We start from the raw sequence: 18,844 nt of genomic DNA, 5'->3' as shown, positions 1-18,844 counted from the left end.
GGTTAAAGTGGCAGTACCCTCCACTAGTGTGTTGGTAATGACGCTCATGACACTGTTGGCCCGCTCTTTCCGCCCAAAGGAGGTATTGAGCTGGTCCACAGACACCATCAGGGAGCCCGACAGCTTCTTCTTCACCTCAACCTCAGTAGTCGGCTGTCAGGAGGAGAGGAAGAATCAAGCACCCATGGAGAGGACATGAACACCATCCCACAGCACCACCGGTGGCCGGCGGAGGGAAGTGCACAACAGCATTGGCAGAATAAAGTAGTAGAGGATCAGATTTTGGGTGGGGGCAGGGCACGTTTCATTCTTTTCTATGTCAATGCTGGTTTCAAGGAAGACGTGTGTATGCTGAAAATGCATGCAGGTCTCAGCCAAAGTGGGAGCAGCGGTCTAGGGCTACTTGACCTAATTGTGTTCGAATGTAATTAGCTCATCCCGTTTAAATAATAGATGGATTGTGAGATATTGTGCAAGGAGAACTGTTTCTGCATGAATGCATTTCAGTCCTGTCATGCAATAATGGAGGCTTTGCTAACATTGCAATATAGCCATTAGGTTACAACTATTTTATAAAATGTCTCCCAAATCTGGCCATTTTATGTATTTCCGAATTGATGCTATCCTCCTACTTTGAAACCATACAACTTATATTGCAACCATCAAGTCAGAGCATTCTAAAGAGATCAAATGGGGGCAAGTAGTTCAGATCCATCCAGTTGACATGCATGAGCATGCACCAAGTCAAAGAGAAGGAGAGGAAAATTACAGACACCATAGCCATTATTCTATTTTTCTATATCATGCTTAGTATTCTGATTTAGAGTTTAGATCTACCATGCTAACTAACATGAGGACACAACTGATTCACTAAGGTTGACCAGGGAGAGTTTGGGAAACAGAGAGAGGTAAAGACAGACAAGGACAGCAGCCCTCCTTTATTTGCCAAGTCATCCTCATTTATGCCTGATAGGATGGTGTCAAGTAAAGCTATGTGTTGCTACTGTATATACTCTGGGATTTTAGCTTTGTATTAGGGAAGCAGAGAAAGATGTCTGTGGCTCTACAGCACTAGTCGCATCTCTTTCCTCCACCTCCTACTGTACTTCTACCCACACAGGCTAGCAGAGGGCCGGCTGCCTGGAGGAGGAACACATCAGCACAGTACAGTATAATGACTGGAGGATGTTAACACATCATTATATGCTGTTTGTAAAACAGTTAAGAAAATGGTGTCTTATTACTAGACTTTTAAATAAATTTGATGTCCTCCTACACATGAATTTGTGTATTAAATCTTAATTATGCTTTGATCTAGATATGCCAAAATCGGATGGACCATGGCGGACGGAGTAAAATTAATGTATAGGCAAACATCATGTCTGCATATGTCTATTTAATGCCTGTATAATGCTGCGAGTATTATGCACGTATAAATCATTTGTTATGGACGTATTCAAAACATTCACAACATTGGAACAAATGTATCCATAGCAACAACTACCAATTGTTGATATGAATGACAAATTGCCTGGAAGTCACTGAAAGACCCAGTTTTACTAACCTATCAACCACAGGGTTTGGCTATAGTATATTCACTCTAAAATATATTAGTTTCTCCATCCTTTGCCTAGTGTTGGAGGGCAGCATACACTACAGAGGCTGGGGGAGGGGAGGCGCGAGCGCTTAGCCAAGAGATACATACGGACTTGCAAAGATGACAGAGTAGAAGATAGAGAGAGGAACGAACGAGAAAGGGGGCCATGCCTAGACGGGTCTACTCATTGACTTCCTTACACTGTCGTCAGTAGCTGCCTTATCTATTTTCACCTCAGGCAGAAGGCGTCCACCGGGCCCGGGGCCGATCAGCGACACCACGCCGTTGCAATCCACCGTACTGTTCCTCTTCCCGTGGTAGCCGCTGTAGCTGCTCCGCCGGTACGGGCTGAACAGAGAGCCCCGGCGCTCCTCGCACTCCTCGACCGTGCTGTGCTCGTCGTCGGCGAACTCGTTCTCCGAGCCCACGTCCTTACTGCGGCCCTTGAAGCTGAAGATGCTGCTCTTGCTGTTGTGGCGGGACAGGAAGGGCGAGCCGGGTATACTGAGGAGGGACTGCAGGGGTGGAGAGAGGAGAAGGACATGGATGGGAAGGGGGAGAAGAGAGAGGAGAGGTAGAGGAGAAGGAAGACGTGTGTGATTGATGTAGCTCAGGGTGTTTTTGAATGTGCATTGATTGCGCCATCATTTCTACGCTCTTTGTCATCAGTTCCAGAGGTCAGGATGAAAGGCAACATCTGTGGGGTGTGGGAAATTTTATGCAACATGGACGCTTTTCCCTGAGGGGGCATATTCTGCCGGAGCGATCATGTGACTTAATAAACAGAGAGAAATACATAATTAGGTCAGTGATATCCTACACCGGCAAGGTCACACACACAGGACAGAGATGCAGACGGCTGGAACAAGATGGAAAGGAACATGAGTTGTGAGAACATCAATCCAGGCTACTACTAGTATCGATCCTGATGCTATTATAGCGCCACACAGAATATGCTAGCTCAGCTGAATTAACATATTTTTGGCCACAAGCCTGTGCCTGTGCAGACGGTGAATGAACAGTAAAAGATCCTAAGGTATACATATATATTGAGTGAAAACTAACACTGAAACCATTGCTAGTCACATGAATGATTTGACTTTGCAAGATCCCTTATAATAACTGATGTTTGATAATGTTTGGACCATACTGAATCATCTACATTGTTATTTAAGTGTTATGTAAGCCCAATGCGCCTTGTTTTCTTGTTTGGCAAATACTATAATGTAAAAGACAATATGAGAGCCAGTGGAGCCCGAGTGAGGCCTAAACAAAGCTGTAGGACTGCTCCCTCTGAAACATTCATGTAATCACTGTGAATAATTCAGGGCCCGGACGTGTGCTGCTGTATCTTCGGCCACTATATGCCCGCTGTACGTGAGCTCATGCAACGCTATGCTGTTGCAGCACTCTAAATCAGAAAGGTTCCTCATCTGACTGACTTCAACCAAAAAAAACACCTTTTCAGCAGCCGTATTATTCATTGACGTCTATATTCTATTCATAGAGATAAAAAGCATTTCTATTCTAATTCTGTGGCTCTGTTGTTTTGGTCTTAATTTATGTGGCATCGTTTTTCACATTTGGCACATGATAAATAATCACTGAACCTCATAAAGCTTTCCCCAAGCCAAATTTACAAAACAACTATGAAAGTAAATGACTTTAAAACATTGAAACATTTTGAGAACCTTCAATCATCTGCTTCACAGTGCATTACAGATGGCTGAATGTGCCTGGACATCATTATCCTCTTTTTCTCACCTGGTTCATAATGGAAGACTTTCGACCCAGGCGGTTGTCGGGGAAACGGAAGCGGCTCCTCTTGCTGCCGTCGTCCGACTCTGACTTGACAAACTTCTCGCTGTCGCCTTTCTCCTTCTCCTGCTCTTTCTGCCGCCACTTCTTCTTGCGGTTGCGTCGCTCCTTGGCGCTCTTGGAGCTGAGCTTGGACATCTCGGAGGAGCTGCAGGACAGGTGCCCTCCTCCGTCGTCCTCCACCGCATCCTCCGACACTGTGCCCGCAGAGGTCGCCATGGCAGCAGCCTGACAGAAAACACACATATGGAATGGAAATTAGAGTCCGAACATTGATACAACATGATTCAGGAATAACTTTATTTCTTGGCCATAGAGGGCCTCCATCCTAGCTTCCCGTATTTTACTAACCACACACTCGTCAATAGCAAAGGGCAGAGTACTGACCTGGGCATCCTCCTGCTGTTTCTTCAGCTGCTCCAGCATGGCCTTGAACTCCTCCTCCTTCTGTAGGGCCTCCTCCATGGTGGCTTGGTTCTGCTCCTCGTAGGCCATGGCCACCACAGCCAGGATCAGATTCACCAGGTAGAACGATCCCACAAAGATCACCAGCACGAAGAAGATCATATAGGTCTTCCCCGCCGCCCTCAGCGTCTGTTGGGAGGCAGTGTAGTGGTGGGGGAAGGGGGGGAAGGGGGGGGTGGAGGAGACAAGACAGCAGAGACACTCACGACATGTGATACACGACCTCAACCCCCCGTCAAGCTCAGCATCGACCTCTCCGCTCATCTCTCACAATGACTCATCAGAATAAAAGGGAGTCAGCGGTTCATGAGGAAAACGAGAAAGGGCAGACTGGCCACTTCTGGATGCAAAAATCAACTCAGCATAAATGTCTGTCCCTTCGTCTGGACTGTGGATAGAAGGAGGAAACATGGACGGCACTTTCACACCTTTTTCTGGTGTGCTGCAAACACAGTGCTGCTAAACTCAAATTAGCTGTCCTACGCTGTTCATATCATAGAGTGATGAAGTGATATGAAACAAGCTATTCCTGGTCTGCACAGGTAACATCTCATATTCTGTGTTTCTTAATGTTCTCAGCATGGGCCCATGGCTGTGTTGTTCATCAGAGAAAACCACCAGATACGCATTTTGACCTAGTTTTCCATGCACACCATACCAGTCAGTGCACAGCCAATCATTTCCTATATATGGATTGGGGTGTTATCCCCAGTGGAGATGGGATGAGAGCAGACCGAGCTGCAGAGGCAAGGCAGAACAAATGAGAACATTCTGGAAAAAAGCTTGAGAAACTTCTAAATGTTCATATATGATGGCCTACCTTCATTTGGGGTAACATATGATGGTCATGTTGTAGGCATGTTGCAGGGTTGTGGTATGTATATAGGTGAGCAGAGATCTTTCCTATTTTGTTCTATTCACAGGCGTTTAGGAGATTCTAAGTGAAGCCGAGGCCGCCCAGCTTTGAATTAAAATGTTCCCCCTTGGCTGCCTCCCTTGGTTCCCCCTTCAAAAGGGGGACTATTGTCAGCAGGGAGCAGAGCCAAGAAGACTTCCTGGGATACAGCAGAGCAATTCCCTCACACATCAATTATGAATGTGGTTTACATGCAGTGCTGGGAAGGGTATCCAACACACTGCGACACTCCCAACAAGAGGAGCACGAACTGACATGAGTCTCACACACTGTCCTCTAGTCCCACACATTGCCAAACCTCAAGTGTCTAAATACAGGCACACTACTGAAAACTGGCCCTCAGCATCAGTTAAATTACTCACCTACATTATATTTTTTAAAATGCAAATGCCTGAGTGGAGGGTGTGGGCAGGCAAAACCCCCTCATTGCAAAACTGGGGATGAAGTATGAAAAATAGGATCTCATTTGCTCTGCTCTGCCATATCCAATTTCAGTCGGTGCAACAGCAAATTATTCTGAACATCTGACAAAGAATATTCTACAGCAGACCTAAACTCGGCTGCATAATCATCACTCTGAAGATACAAAATAGCAGTGAGAGCCTGTGCTTGGAAGCTGAATTTCAAAGATAGGACCAAAAATAGTAGTATGGGCTGGGATGCTCCGATCAGGTCTCATCTCCCTCATTGGCCATACTGTAATCCTGAGCTGTTAATATTTAATGCTTCTTTCCCTCCACTCTGCCCCTGTATGTGGAGGCCTGAGTGTCTCCACCATTACACAGTAGCTTTCTGCCGGGCTGACAGGCAGAGTGGACAGCAGTGGCCCGGCCACAGTATGCAGATGAGGCTTGAGGAGATTTGAAGTGGCAACAGGGGGAGAACAGGAAGTCAGTCTTATGTGCAGGAGTAGCTATGTTTCTCAGGTTATCTACTACTTTCATGTAATGCCCTTGCTGCCTCTGCTACAGGCCTAGAATCAGCATGGAGTGATGACAGATTGGGTAAAATGACATATCTATAATTCAGCAACTAGCAGTTTACTACACCTTGCTCTATGCAGTTCTAATATATAATACAGTATTATATGCAGTCATGGTTTTGGACTGATATGTGGTGTATAGGTCTAATGTGAGAGAAAATGGACATGTTGACACATCAACTTTACCAGCATGTAGAGGTTTTCCCAGAAGTCTTGTGTCATGAGTCGGAAGAGAGCCAGGAAGGCCCAGCCGAAGCTGTCAAAGCTGGTGTAGCCGTAGTTTGGATTCCTCCCAGCCTTCATGCATGTGTAGCCCTCCGGGCAGCGGCTGAGGGGGGAGAGAGAAGGGGCACCCGGCCCAAAAATGACTCAGCACTATTTACTTATAATCTAATCTGGCTCCAGGCAGATACAAGAACGACAGTGGGTCTTGGTGGGATCGGCAGTGGGAGGAGGGCAAAGAAGGCAACTCACCCGGAGTCAGAGCCGTTCCCGCAGAGAAGAGCGTCCAGCTGGCCAGGCAGGAAGTAGAAATTGGCTGAGGGGAAAACAAACACAGCAGTTATGAGTCATTTCTGTCGCGTTCTGTCGCAGCTACAGTTGTTTATTGGACTGCGATGGTCTATAAATCCACTCAAGCCTACTTCTGACATCAGTTTGCACATGCATTTTAATTTCAGCGCAGTTAATTTCAAACCAATTCCTTTTGTCCACCCAGTGCCAAAATGACATATTGTTTTCTCATTTCAGCATATGGACTGACTCATACTCCTAGAGCGCTGCCAGCTCACCGTTGGTTAGGCTTCTACTTACTGTCGTTCATGATGTATTCGTTCCAGTCGAAGCCCTTGCTGCCGTTGGCCAGGTAGTTCTCGGTGGAGTTGATTGGCCAGATCACACACTTGTGGCGCAGGTTGCCCATGAAGAGCTGGAGGCCGATGAGGGCAAAGACACTCAGGCAGAAGACGGTCAGGATCATCACATCCGACAGCTTCTTCACCGACTGGATCAAGGCGCCCACAATGGTCTTCAGGCCTGGAGGGCAGCCACGCACACACACGCACACACACACACACACACACACACACAAACCACAGAGGTGATGCAAGAGCTGTTGGTGTCCCAGGTCTGCATCTTTGGAGTCTCTCTAATTCTACTGGGAGTTCTCTAATACTGTTGTAGGTAATACTGGTAATACGCTAATCCAGTTTTAGGGCTCTGTCACTGGGAAATATCCAGTTTAGACTAGATTTAGGTTAAGAAGATGGGAGGGGCTGCAGTTTAGCTAGAGCATAAAAAGTAGCTAAGGCATACAAAGTAATACATTTTCATATGCAAGAGAATTTTTAAATACAAATTAGTAAAATATCATTATGATGCCATAGTTTAAAATTGTTTAAATTTTTGTCTTTTTGACTTTGAAACTGCATATTGTATTTAAATGGGGCAGATTTAAAATTTTAGGTATAGGTAGTAATACATTTTGGACGAAATTGACAGATTAGACGTACATAACATTTCTAGAAACAAAACAAACAGAAAATATTTAGGAGCCTTCCCACTCTTTTCAGAGCCATCAAGACACAGGTCATATTCTAAAAGAAATCAAATACTTCAGCTGTCAGGCCAAAGAAAATGTTGGACCTCCTGAGAGATTTGCATTTCATTGCTAGCGATGGATTAAGTGGAAAAAGAGGGGGAAGACTCTGTAGAAGAGTGAGAGGAAATCCATAAGAAAGAGAGCACAGCAGCACAACGAGGGGCCATGAGAGGGACAGAGGCACAGGCAGGGGGCTAGAAACCACATGCAGGTCATTTAAACTCCAAGGCTGAACAGGAGCAATTCAATGCCAGTGCCAGCGAGGGCACTTTCTTGAACTGTCTTGTATATGGTGTTAATAGGAAAGCACTGTCTCCCCATACCGCCACCCTGTAGTCTGTCTCATCCATATCTTTACTGAAGACAAAATCGGTTTTACCTTCCGGACCGGCATCTTCTGGCAGCATTCACTTGGGTCCAGGAGGAACTCAAACATGGAACCAGGATTTCTGTTTGGTCTCTACAGGTACAGTGGGCTTTACCAACTGTACATCTCTTCTTGTAAAATATGGTGTAAATTTAGGCTTCCACATTCAGAAAACCCCAGTGAAAAGTCAAATAGCAGTCAAATAGCCTAGCAGCAGAGCTATTCTTATCAAAATCGAGGCAACTTTTCTCATCTAGGAGCAGATGAGAAGAACCAACTCGAAACAATGGATCAAATTAAGTGTTATATAGCAATTAATAGGGCATTAGATTACAAAACCCCCATATCTGGTTTAGTTCTTTGCCCTCCGCTGTATACCAAATCTATGTATTGTCAGCAGGACAAACACTATACTATAACAGAAAAGTTTTCACCACTCCAGTGCTATAGGCCTTGTTGAATTATTGTTACAAGTCAGAGTATGATCCCTTTTTGTGTGCACTTTTCTAGGATTTTTTTTTTCCAGATTTCCCAATTAATGTGTTGTTTACAAAGGCGATCCACAGTTGAGTTGAGTGACAATGACTTCTGTTCAACATCCTCTATCATTAGATAGATAGATGCCTGGCCAGTGTCACTCAAGAAGGTCAATAGGTCATTCAACCATCCCATCTGCGTCCCCAACCTCTAGAATGTGAGCAGACTGTTTCTTTTTCTGTGTGGCACCATTCAAGTAGGTCGTAAAAGAAAGAAATCAATAACCAAACTAAAAACAAAAGAGGGCAAATCAAACTTCCAATGCCATTTGTCAGCCAAGCTCTTAGTAGGCTAATATTGTAAAGCAAGTGACTCAAAAGCATCATGCAGCATAAGAGATATGTTCACAAACTAGGCTTGGCAGTCTTCATACATAAATAATGGGTATATTCTGTGGGATCTCTCTAAGAGCTATGCCATTTCTCATATGAACATCGACATGTACAAGGTTTGTCTTTGTGTAATCCAAAAAAAATCTCCAATTTAATCCTTGCTTTCCAATCCAATCACTAGTCATAGATGTGCAACAAAATTAATGATCCTCTGATTTAACTTGTACTTTAACATTGCAGTATAAGAACTGGAAGGCTTGTTGATGGATAAATACTTGATTCATTACAAATTTGAAGAGCTTTACTCTTCTCTATATTCTTAGCTGATGAATACCATATAATCACCTAATGTTTGTCTTCAAGTTGAGGATATTCTATCGGCTAGATGTTACAAATTTCTTTGATAAAGAAGAGGGCATTTGCTTATTCCAAAAGCTAGTGAAAGGAGTGGGTTAAAGCTATTTCTGAAGAGAAACACAGCTGCCTTGGAAACGAGTCTCATAATGAGAGTGCTACTGGGGCAGAAGAGAGTGCAGACACTTTGGAGGGCCCTAGAGTAGACTGCAAAGCCTATCAAAAATGTATTAGTACCATTTTTGATAATTTCGGAGGAAAAATAAATCAAAAAATGGTTGTCTCCAATTCTTTTTGTTGCTTAAATCATAATTGTAACCATAATAATAGTGAGTAGAAAAGAAAGGGTGAGAGGATCAGCCTTAGTGTTTAAACTGAGTCTCACCTGGAATGACAGAGATAGTTTTCAATGCTCGGAGAACTCTGAATGTTCTCAGCGCAGATACATTGCCCAGGTCCACAAACTCTGTTATATATCTGAAATAGGGGAAGGATCACACACAGAACAAACACCAATGACAAAACCACACACGCAAGAGCACAACACCACCGAACCAGGAGGAACGACGCCACTCACAGAGCCTGTCCACTGAGGAGGAGGGTGGAAGGAAAAAGGAAAGAAAGACACACACACCTAACACCGACCCCGCCCCCCATCCCCCCATCCTGTCTTACCTGGAATTACAGAAATAGTTTTCAATGCCCTCAACACCCTGAACGTGCGCAGAGCTGAGACATTGCCTAGGTTTACAAACTCTGTTATATACCTGCAGGATCAAACCACAGTTACAACAGCTCATTATTTACATGCAGATATGAGCAAAAAAAAAAACACATTCACACATCATGAAAGCTGATTTAGGGTTGTGCGCCAGCTCTACCAGCCATGAAGACAGTGTATTTTGCATTGTACTGTTCTCTTTCTGGTTATGTAACTTCTCATATAGAGGCAATTAAATGACTGGTATCAACTAATGGGTGAGATATGCGGCTAGAATTGACAGGGTGATGTTGGGCCTTAAATTGGATGCTGTAGACTCCGGCAGATTGAAAAAGAAAAAGGTGAATGAGAGAGAGAGCGTTAGAAAGGAAGAGAGGAATATGAATCAGATGAATGGGTCTGAGGTGTGGGTGTTGTCAGGGAGGCCGCAGAGTGTCTGATGGAAACCTTCAATTCCCAAAGTGAGACCAGAGGAATCTCAGATCAATGGAGGAAACAGATGGGTTATCAGAGAGAGAGAGAGAGAGAGAGAGAGAGAGAGAGAGAGAGAGAGAGAAACTTGAACAGTCATCGGTAGCATTTAACACTCACATTCTTTACTGATGCTCTGACTGAGCGTCTTAATAAATCAATGGCAATATTTGTAAATGATTCCACATCATCTAGGGTCTCTGACAGTAAAAGACAAGTTGTTCACAGTAAAATACTTACGCCATAGAAATGACCATGAAATCCAGCCAGTTCCATGGATCTCTAAGGAATGTAAACCCGTCTATACAGAATCCTCGTGCGGTGATTTTTACAAGAGACTCAAATGTATAAATTCCCGTGAACGTGTACCTGAAAGACAAAAGTGTTGACAGAATCAGTTCACCGTGCTGGATCAAAGCCTGGTGATCTCTAAATGTCTGCGCTCTCATTAGTTGGAGAAAAGCCCAAGAAATGACAAAGTTGAGTATAGAGAGCTAAAGATAAATTTGGAACGAGAAAGTGTGAGCGGAAGTCAGGCAAAGTGTCACCGAGCCTGTTCTCATTTTTTAAACTAAGCAAAAGTGTCGTCATTTTTAAAAAAAGCCGAAACTATGAATTGCCATGGGTGCTAACACACATTACAATAGAGCATGCTTTTAGCGCTGAGGCATGCATTTATAGTGTTGAGTGCATAGAAGGAATGTGTACTTACTCTACTTGTTTTGACCACTCGGGAGGATCACTAAAGGTCATGAATATACAGTTGGTCAAAATAGTACACATAATGATCATGCTGAAAAGAGTGAGGAGCCAGTTAAGGAAAATGTGGACACAGAGGAAAGCACAAACATCATCTTTTAGCATCAAAATCCTCGAAACCTTACTGAAGATGCAGAACACAACAACATGAAATCTACCTACAGTAAGCATTTAATGTGATTTCTGGAGTCCAGTCGACTGGAACAGGACTTTTAAAGGGTTAATGTCATAAAAAAACACTACTAGTAGCACTTAACAGAAGGTGGTCATGTGTGTGCCCACTGCCACAAAGGCCATTATTTTACACATGAAATATTCAACTGGTATATATTTAGTGGAAGTACATGGCTCACTCTCAATACCAACATGACCAAAACCATGCTATAGTACATTTTAACACTGTGAGGCTTTCACTGCAGAATGGTCTACATGGAGGAACTAAGGAAAACCTCAAAATTAGCTTTAGAGGCTGCTTTAAGAGGTCAGTAATAGCTGTGGTGTGTGGCTAAGGATGGGAGGATAGAGTTATAGTGATGAGGAAAAAACATACACACACACATTTCATACTAACACTAAAACTAATACTATTATCTCTAAGGCGTGGTAAAGAAGGAAGGAATCTTATTTATTTTGAGTTCTGAATGAGATATTGGATACTATGACACTAAAATTCATTGTTTGTAATGTTATTTGAAAGTGAACTGTAGATGGACAACATGCATTCTATGTTTCCAGCATTGTACCTTTTGTTTGATAAAAATCAAACTAATACTAATACTAATACTAATACTAATAAGAGACTCAGTCAGATTTGGGTAGCTTATAAATCCCAAATTCTTTTTGAATCAAGAAAATACTTGACTTGGACTTGGATTTGTATGTGTATTCTATCTTGGGTTTGCAGATTGTAACTGCAGCCTATGAATGGTCACTGGATGGGGTCCAATATCAAACGGGGATCAGTTTCAGTGTAATTTTCAGCATCCAGTAAATCAATAGGCCCAGTTGACCTACTTTACAGCAATATTGCTTCGATCAGCCGCAGCCGGCGTTACGACCGATCTGCTTCCCCCTCTTCATCTCGTTAATTGAAAGTTCTCTAGACAAAACAGGGGTGCAACCTCCAGCTGGCTGCGCGCCCTCGTCTCTGCACTCAGACGGACGGCGTAGTGTTTAACCACCATGGGCTCACTGAGAGTCCGGCCTTGTTCAGTATTTAGGATGAGTCATTATTTGTGCTAGCCTTTCCTTACAGTGATAAAATGGCGATTGCGTAAGAGCCTATGCTTTTCCATGTCGGAGATGCAAAGAGAACATCCTCTTCTTTAATTTCCCCCTCGTCGTCTGTCACGCCGGTGGTCGCAGCCTTCAGACTCCGGCCCTGACCATGACATACTGTGTGTCTCTATCCTCTCCAACAGCAGCAGTCACATGAAACATCAATAGCAGTAGGAGCAGAAAGACAGAGGCCATATCATCATGAATAATAGACACGGACAGGAAACACTTTTGTCTCTGCTGTTAAGACAGCTTTTGAAAGGATATGAATGTATCAAAATTTTAATAGCTATTCGCCTAACCAGATTAAAAGGACTTATGAAGTACAAGGCAGGTGTGGCACTAAAGCGGAAGATTGTCTTCCCTTTATTTAGCACTATAAATGTCTGTGGAGAGAAAAAAAAGAGAGAGGAGAGAGAGAGAGAGAGAGAGAGAAAGGGAGAGAGTATTAGCTATGTACACTGGTATGCACAATCACACAGAAATGCATATACTGTCTATTAAAAGCAACTGCAAGCTGTTGAGAAAATACTGTAGATTATCATTTATCATTTAGATTGTAATTACAAACATCTATCAAAAGAAATTAAACTTCATACAAACCCAAGATGCTGTCCTATTTCTCTAAAATGCCAGCACATTCTCTGCATACGCATATCTCAGCATACATAATTCATTTATAACAAAAACATAATAAGTAAATGTACAAGATAAAATGTATATACGCTCATAGTAAGCCATGAAATTTCTGTCACATGAAATTAACTGAAACACATTTTAACACAGTGAAAATGGCCACTAATCAGTCTTGAGCCAGGTTGTTTCTAATGCAGGTATTTTGTCCCAGTCACTCAGCGCCTCCCAACCAATCACAGTGTTTCCCTTCTCCACCGGGAAACGTCCGGCGTGTAGAAACGCCGTGTGCACATGTTCAGCAGCCTTCACTTGTGCCTGCCTGCCTGTCATGGCTGTGGTGGTTTTGAGAGGAGGAGAGCAGCAAGGCCGAGAGGAGCTGGCAAGCTTTCAGTGGATAACCTCATAATTGTTTAAATAAAACATGGCGATTTGCATGAAACTTTAATGAGACCCTGTGCATTTGCAAAAGTGATATGTACCCTTGTGCTTTTAACAAGGCATCCCTCACTACATTAAGCCGGAACCGCCGGCTCAGTGCTGAAGGCTGGAGAAGACAGTGGAGTCAGAGGAGAGAGAGAGAGAGAGAAATGAAGAGACATAGAGACAGGGAGCAAGAGGTGGAGGAGGAGGAGGAGGAGGAGGAAGGAAAGGAGGGGAGAAGTAAGAGCGCCCCAGCCTCAGTGGGACGGATCCTCACTGAAGGGGAAGCACCATGTACTACCAGCGTACATACAGGCAACATGGTGTCACATGCTGTACCATGACCGTATACAATCTGCGCGCTGCCAACAGAAATGAGCTTTCTCGTTAACATAAACATCATACGGGGGAGGGGCGTGTGTGTGTGTGTGTGTGTGTGTGGAGCAAAACGAAATGGAGAGCCTATCTGCCCAGAGGACTAGACACAAAACATGACCCCTTGACATTAATGTGACTGAAAACTACAGACAACTCAGATGAAGCCAGTGGAGTAAGTCATGATTAGATAATCTTACAAGCCTCTCCAGTCGCTATTATGGGTCAGAGAGCAGCGGGCCCCTGAGCGTTGATACTGTACTATCATATATACTGTCAACATTCCCAGTCAGCACTATGGTCAGCTATACTGATACACTTGGAAATGCCCCAACTGCCATTTGGGGAAGCTAGGAATGCCAGCGTGACATTTCTGTTGAATACAGCCATTGCACACACACACGCTGTGCGCATATGCAAGCACCAGCACACACAAACAAACACACACCCACACTCATGTACACATGCACGCACAAACATAAACACACACATAAACTCACACGCGCACACAGAAAATGAAAGCAACCAAATTTCTTAACATATACACATGCATTTCTCTCTCTTTCTGTCACACACACGCACACATGACTTGCTATGTATGTAGGGAGTCTTTTTCTGTAACGCATGACTAAACTGCTGCAAAGCTACTGAAAATTTCATAATCCAGAGCTGAGCAAAGAGGAGAGCAGAGGAGAGGAAAGGCAGAAAAGAGAGAGAGATGGAGAGCGAGTGAAGCAGGCAGACAGGCAGGCAGGCAGGCAGGCAGGCAGCAACTGTAGCAGCAGCAGACTGAGGAGAAGCAGGGCGGAGGGAGAGAGAGAGAGCGAGGGAGCGAGGGAGCTGGGTGGAAGAGTGAGGGGGAGGGGGATGGGTGGGAGACGGAGAGAAAGCAGCTTCGACACAGAAGCTCCAGTCATCAGGCAGGGTTGCAGCATCTGCATCCACAAGGACTGCAGCGGCCATTCAACCAGCCCCTTCTGTCAACCTTTACATTCACCACGCCAACCCCTACTGCCTTTGTCCTTTTCTCCGCTCCAGCCATTTTACGATCCATAAGATTCGTTTGCGGTCTGTCACGGCAGATTTAACACTGCAGGACAATTGCATTCTTGAAGGAAATCTGATTTAGAATGAGATGGTAGGGGTAAGCATTTCTTTCTCTGATGAGATTGCTTTCAGATTAGAACATCTTGAGGAGGCTCTGTGTGGTATTTCTGTCATTTTTTGTCTCCTCTGGATTGTACCTTTAGGTATTCCCCAGCAAAAACACATTTCAGTGGGCCTGGCTGCATCTAGGAGGAGAGCAAATCCACTCATGCATCCTTGCACATGTCTTCCATTTCATCCCTGTCCTCACCTCATCTCTCCCTCCCTCTCCCTCCCTCTCTCCTCTCCCTGAGAACGACCTGTTTCACTGGACTTGTACACAAACATCCACCAGGCCCGACCTGGCCTAGTTCGGCCCGGCCCGGCCCCCGCTGCAGCTAGGTGGGGAGGGCAGGGTGCTGCATCATCGACCGGCCAGCCAGCCCTCTGTCTCAGCCTTGGCACAATCTGAGAGAGCCACTACTGAAGATTTATCACCCAGAGCTGTCAGGGGACACAGCGACGGAGAACAGCCTTCCTCCACAGTCATTTCTCCACATCTGCCCCCTCCCTGCAAGAAACAGACTGATGTAACCAGAACCTGGCTGCTGCCTCTCAGCGACAAAGACATACAGAGCGCCGTTCTCCCATCAAGGTCACCACCTGATCTGACGTCACAGCTGGTCGAGCTGCCAGATCCAAAGCAGCATCCGCTCCCTTTGGCATTAGAATGAGACTAGCTTGAGGGCCATAATTAGATTTGCCTGTAGCTGAAAGCTGATAGGGCTGGTGGTAAAGGCAGGCTGGGAGACTATGTAGACTGAAAAAACACAGCAACACAAAGAGGCTCGCATGGCTCACATGCATCCATGACAAAAAAGCATGGATGTGTGGAGAAAACGTGAAGGTATCAACAATCCCACCTATCGCTGGGCATGTTTTCCACATTTCATCGACTGAATCGTGTTTCCTTCTTGTGCACCGGACTGGTGTGTTACATAACTGCCAGCATGCACTTTATAAAGAGAGGGAGGTATGAGACAGAGACAGACAGATAGAGAGGGAGAAACACAAAGAGATATTGTGTGCACCTACACACATATGCGCACCCACCAGTGCACGCACAAAAACACACACACAGACACACACGCACACACAAACAACAAACAAACCTGAACAAACGTGTTTGGCTAATAATGATGACTTAACAGATTATTACAGGCTCATTTTTCCAACTAGGACTCACTGTGTTTTACTGGTGTGGACCGACAGAGTTACACAATACCATTGTCAACAGTATTTTTAATGTAATAAAAAGAAAGATAGAATAGACCAATTTGAATGAAAATACCAAATTTGTTAGAAGATTTTTTGTTTTTGACACAAAAATTTGGACACCAAGAAGACATCAAAGTGTATGTTGTGCCAAATACCATGGCAGAAAATTTTGGCCATGTTGTCCTGTTATCAACACACTAGCCTTAAATTGACCTCGCAACACTGTGCAACTCAATGTTCTGGTAAAAGACAGCCATTTTAAGACAGAGTATTCTTGCCTCTTTTATGAAGAACACAGACCGCTCAAACTTGACTTGCTAAAACACTGTTTCAGTTTATAGGGTCACAAAATTGACGGTTCAGATTTGCCAGAAGGCCACACTGTAAATTTCTAGGAATATCGCAACTTTTCGGTGACGCTATTCCGTCCCTGTACAGTATCTACAAGTAATGTCTTTTGTATCTTTGTAAGTTTATTTTGGAGCTATTTCTACAAGGAGGAAGCAAGATACTGTCATGTGAAACAAATACTCTCTCCTCTGACTGCTAAACGTTGTGTTTCATCTTTATCATGCAACACATCACCGTATTCTTGGGCAGACACATTGTTTAGATTACATTTAGGATTGTATGCCCATTCAGAATGTATAAACTGCCATAATAAGCCGTCTATTGTTTCACAGGCTGTTGTAAAACTGAGCCAAAGCCTACATTTGTTGACATGAACACATAGGATATTCAGAGATCACTTTCAAGGTCATCCACCAGAACAAAGCAGCCAACCTGACTGTGAGCTTCAGACAGGACAGAAACCCAAGAGAAACATGTCTCCTTTAAGACAGCCACAGTCCTCTCAGCCTGCTGCTGTTTTTCTCTCCTGCCGGATTAATTTTTGAACAATTAGAAAAGTCTGTCATGTGGAACAACAGTGTTTCAACAGTTACTGCTTCTGACCTTTTCCCCAAAGCCCTGTGAGCCATCAGAGACATGGAACGGCCCACTCAACAACTCAAGTACTCAACTCTCGCTCCCCGAAGGCCTTCAAGGAGCAAAACATAATTACATTCTGCAACCTAATCATGAAATTAAAATAACTGTAAACCGCATACCTGGAAGCCAACTATCACAAACCGAACAAAGTGCTGTGATAATCTTTGCTTTGTGATTAAGTTTTTTCTATGCAAATTCCAGCCATATTGAATGACTCGCCCTGATATCATGTAATTACTCATCTAATGATCATTAAATAAAGCTTTAATATGTGTGTTAGGGTCAGGCAGATATACCAGGACACCTGTCTGTTGGCCTTAGCATCAAAAGTCGGTTATATGTTGTTCAAATGGAAATAAAACAATCATCAGACCTTTTTGTTATCACTATTTTTCTTCAAATCGAGAAAACAAAATGAAATCATCCAATACACTGAAAAGTTTGCTCCTTGAAATTCAGTATTGGCATCGGATGCAAAACACAGTCACTTTGGCCAAACATGTACCAAATAATGTGCAAGATGTCACACAATCTGTCCATTTGATGCAAATGAGTAAGTATGACTGATGCCGCAGAAATGTCCAAATCTCAAAACCACGCCTCCACTGACTTTGCTATCAAAACAAATTAGGTAACAAAGGTAAAACAGGTCAGGCACAAGAGCAGAGCTGTGATGGTGATGCAATGTAATCATATTTTGGATTCAACTTGCTGATTGCAAAGTAAAATTAGGGTTCAGAGTAATTTGGGTTGGGACAACTGAGGTAGAGTGACAAATATCAATCTGAAAAATCTTTTGGTTTGAACAATTCTAGTAAATAGGTGTTACGCTCATTCTGTGTGTGTGTGTGTGTGCGTGCAGGTAGGCAGGACTGGGACTGCTGGCAGACCACTGTACCACCTAAGGTATTTTGGGGGTTTTATGAACTCACTTTCTGAGAATTCACATAGTATGGGTCCAGGTCCTCCAGTGGTACCGCCACCATTCCTTTAGGGATGTCGCCGTAGATGTAGGGCAGGCTCTTCCCAGCCTCCAGGTCACTGTTGGGCTTGGGCTTGTTCTCGTCATCGTCGTCGCGGTAGCTGCTGTCCTGCTTGGGCGGCTTCTTGTTCTTCTCCTCATTGATGCGCTGCTCAAGGCCCGCCAAAGATTCCAAAGTAAACTTCTTGAAGCTGTCAGGTCCTGGCGGTGCAAGAAGGGGTGCAGCCATGTTTTCATCCTGCAGCTACTTGGTCTTTAGGTTTGTACCATCCACGGTAGCCAGCTCTGGACCCACAAGGAGGGAGAGAGAGGAAAGGTCAACCGACAAAAGGAATCTATAAATCTATATTATAGCTCTCCATGCAGCACTTTTTTATGAAATCAGTTCATGACTTCCAAATTACATCTTCTTTTAAAGAGAACAGACTGACACCTGAGATGTTAAGCATCTGAACATCTGATCATTATAACAAAAACAATTTTTTCATCTATGAACATGAACGTTAAAGCAATGCTCTTCATCTCTTTCTTGATGAATAAGAAAAGGATACAAACACACACACAAGTTTACAAGGCATCAGAACACACACACACACACACACACACACACACACACACACACACACACACACAGATGTGGTTGTGAAGTCATGAAGCTACATTAAAAATATTATTTAAGGCATTGAAGTGATTACAGTGTAACTAAATGTAAAATGTATGACTCCACTGGTTCCAGAGTAGAGTAGAGTACTATTAGGCTGCACAGGATACTGTAGAAAATATTAAGTACTGCAAAAATGGCGCCCTGAATATAGCTTCTATGTCATATGATTAATTTACATGATACTCACATTTTACAATTTGCTGTTGAATATGGCAA

At 43.8% G+C, this 18,844-nt stretch overlaps 1 protein-coding gene across 11 annotated transcripts in view; it reads right to left on the bottom strand.

Annotated features, from left to right (window-relative positions):
• The window catches only part of scn8aa (sodium channel, voltage gated, type VIII, alpha subunit a), a 37,391-nt gene extending 19,198 nt beyond the window's left edge, over positions 1 to 18,193 (bottom strand). For 3 of the 11 annotated variants that reach the window (XM_078288471.1, XM_071919852.2, XM_071919854.2), the window contains exons 1-12: positions 17,915 to 18,193; positions 12,465 to 12,583; positions 10,873 to 10,962; positions 10,401 to 10,529; positions 9,354 to 9,445; positions 6,592 to 6,813; positions 6,253 to 6,316; positions 5,965 to 6,106; positions 3,803 to 4,009; positions 3,362 to 3,643; positions 1,831 to 2,112; positions 18 to 153 (exon numbers count right to left, since the gene is read on the bottom strand). In XM_078288471.1, coding sequence (XP_078144597.1) covers positions 18 to 153; positions 1,831 to 2,112; positions 3,362 to 3,643; positions 3,803 to 4,009; positions 5,965 to 6,106; positions 6,253 to 6,316; positions 6,592 to 6,813; positions 9,354 to 9,445; positions 10,401 to 10,529; positions 10,873 to 10,962; positions 12,465 to 12,583; positions 17,915 to 18,193 — 2,044 coding nt within the window. Of the gene's footprint in view, positions 1 to 17; positions 158 to 1,773; positions 2,113 to 3,361; positions 3,644 to 3,802; positions 4,010 to 5,964; positions 6,107 to 6,252; positions 6,317 to 6,591; positions 6,814 to 9,353; positions 9,446 to 9,643; positions 9,736 to 10,400; positions 10,530 to 10,872; positions 10,963 to 12,464; positions 12,584 to 17,914 lie in introns of all 11 variants that reach the window. The other 8 variants (XM_071919851.2, XM_071919853.2, XM_071919849.2 and 5 more) reach the window with 7 other exon arrangements.
• Positions 18,194 to 18,844: the final 651 nt, after the last annotated feature.

Source organism: Centroberyx gerrardi, chromosome 14 (assembly GCF_048128805.1).
Source record: "Centroberyx gerrardi isolate f3 chromosome 14, fCenGer3.hap1.cur.20231027, whole genome shotgun sequence".
NCBI classification, from domain to species: domain Eukaryota; kingdom Metazoa; phylum Chordata; class Actinopteri; order Beryciformes; family Berycidae; genus Centroberyx; species Centroberyx gerrardi.
This window is presented reverse-complemented; position numbering and strand designations above follow the sequence as displayed.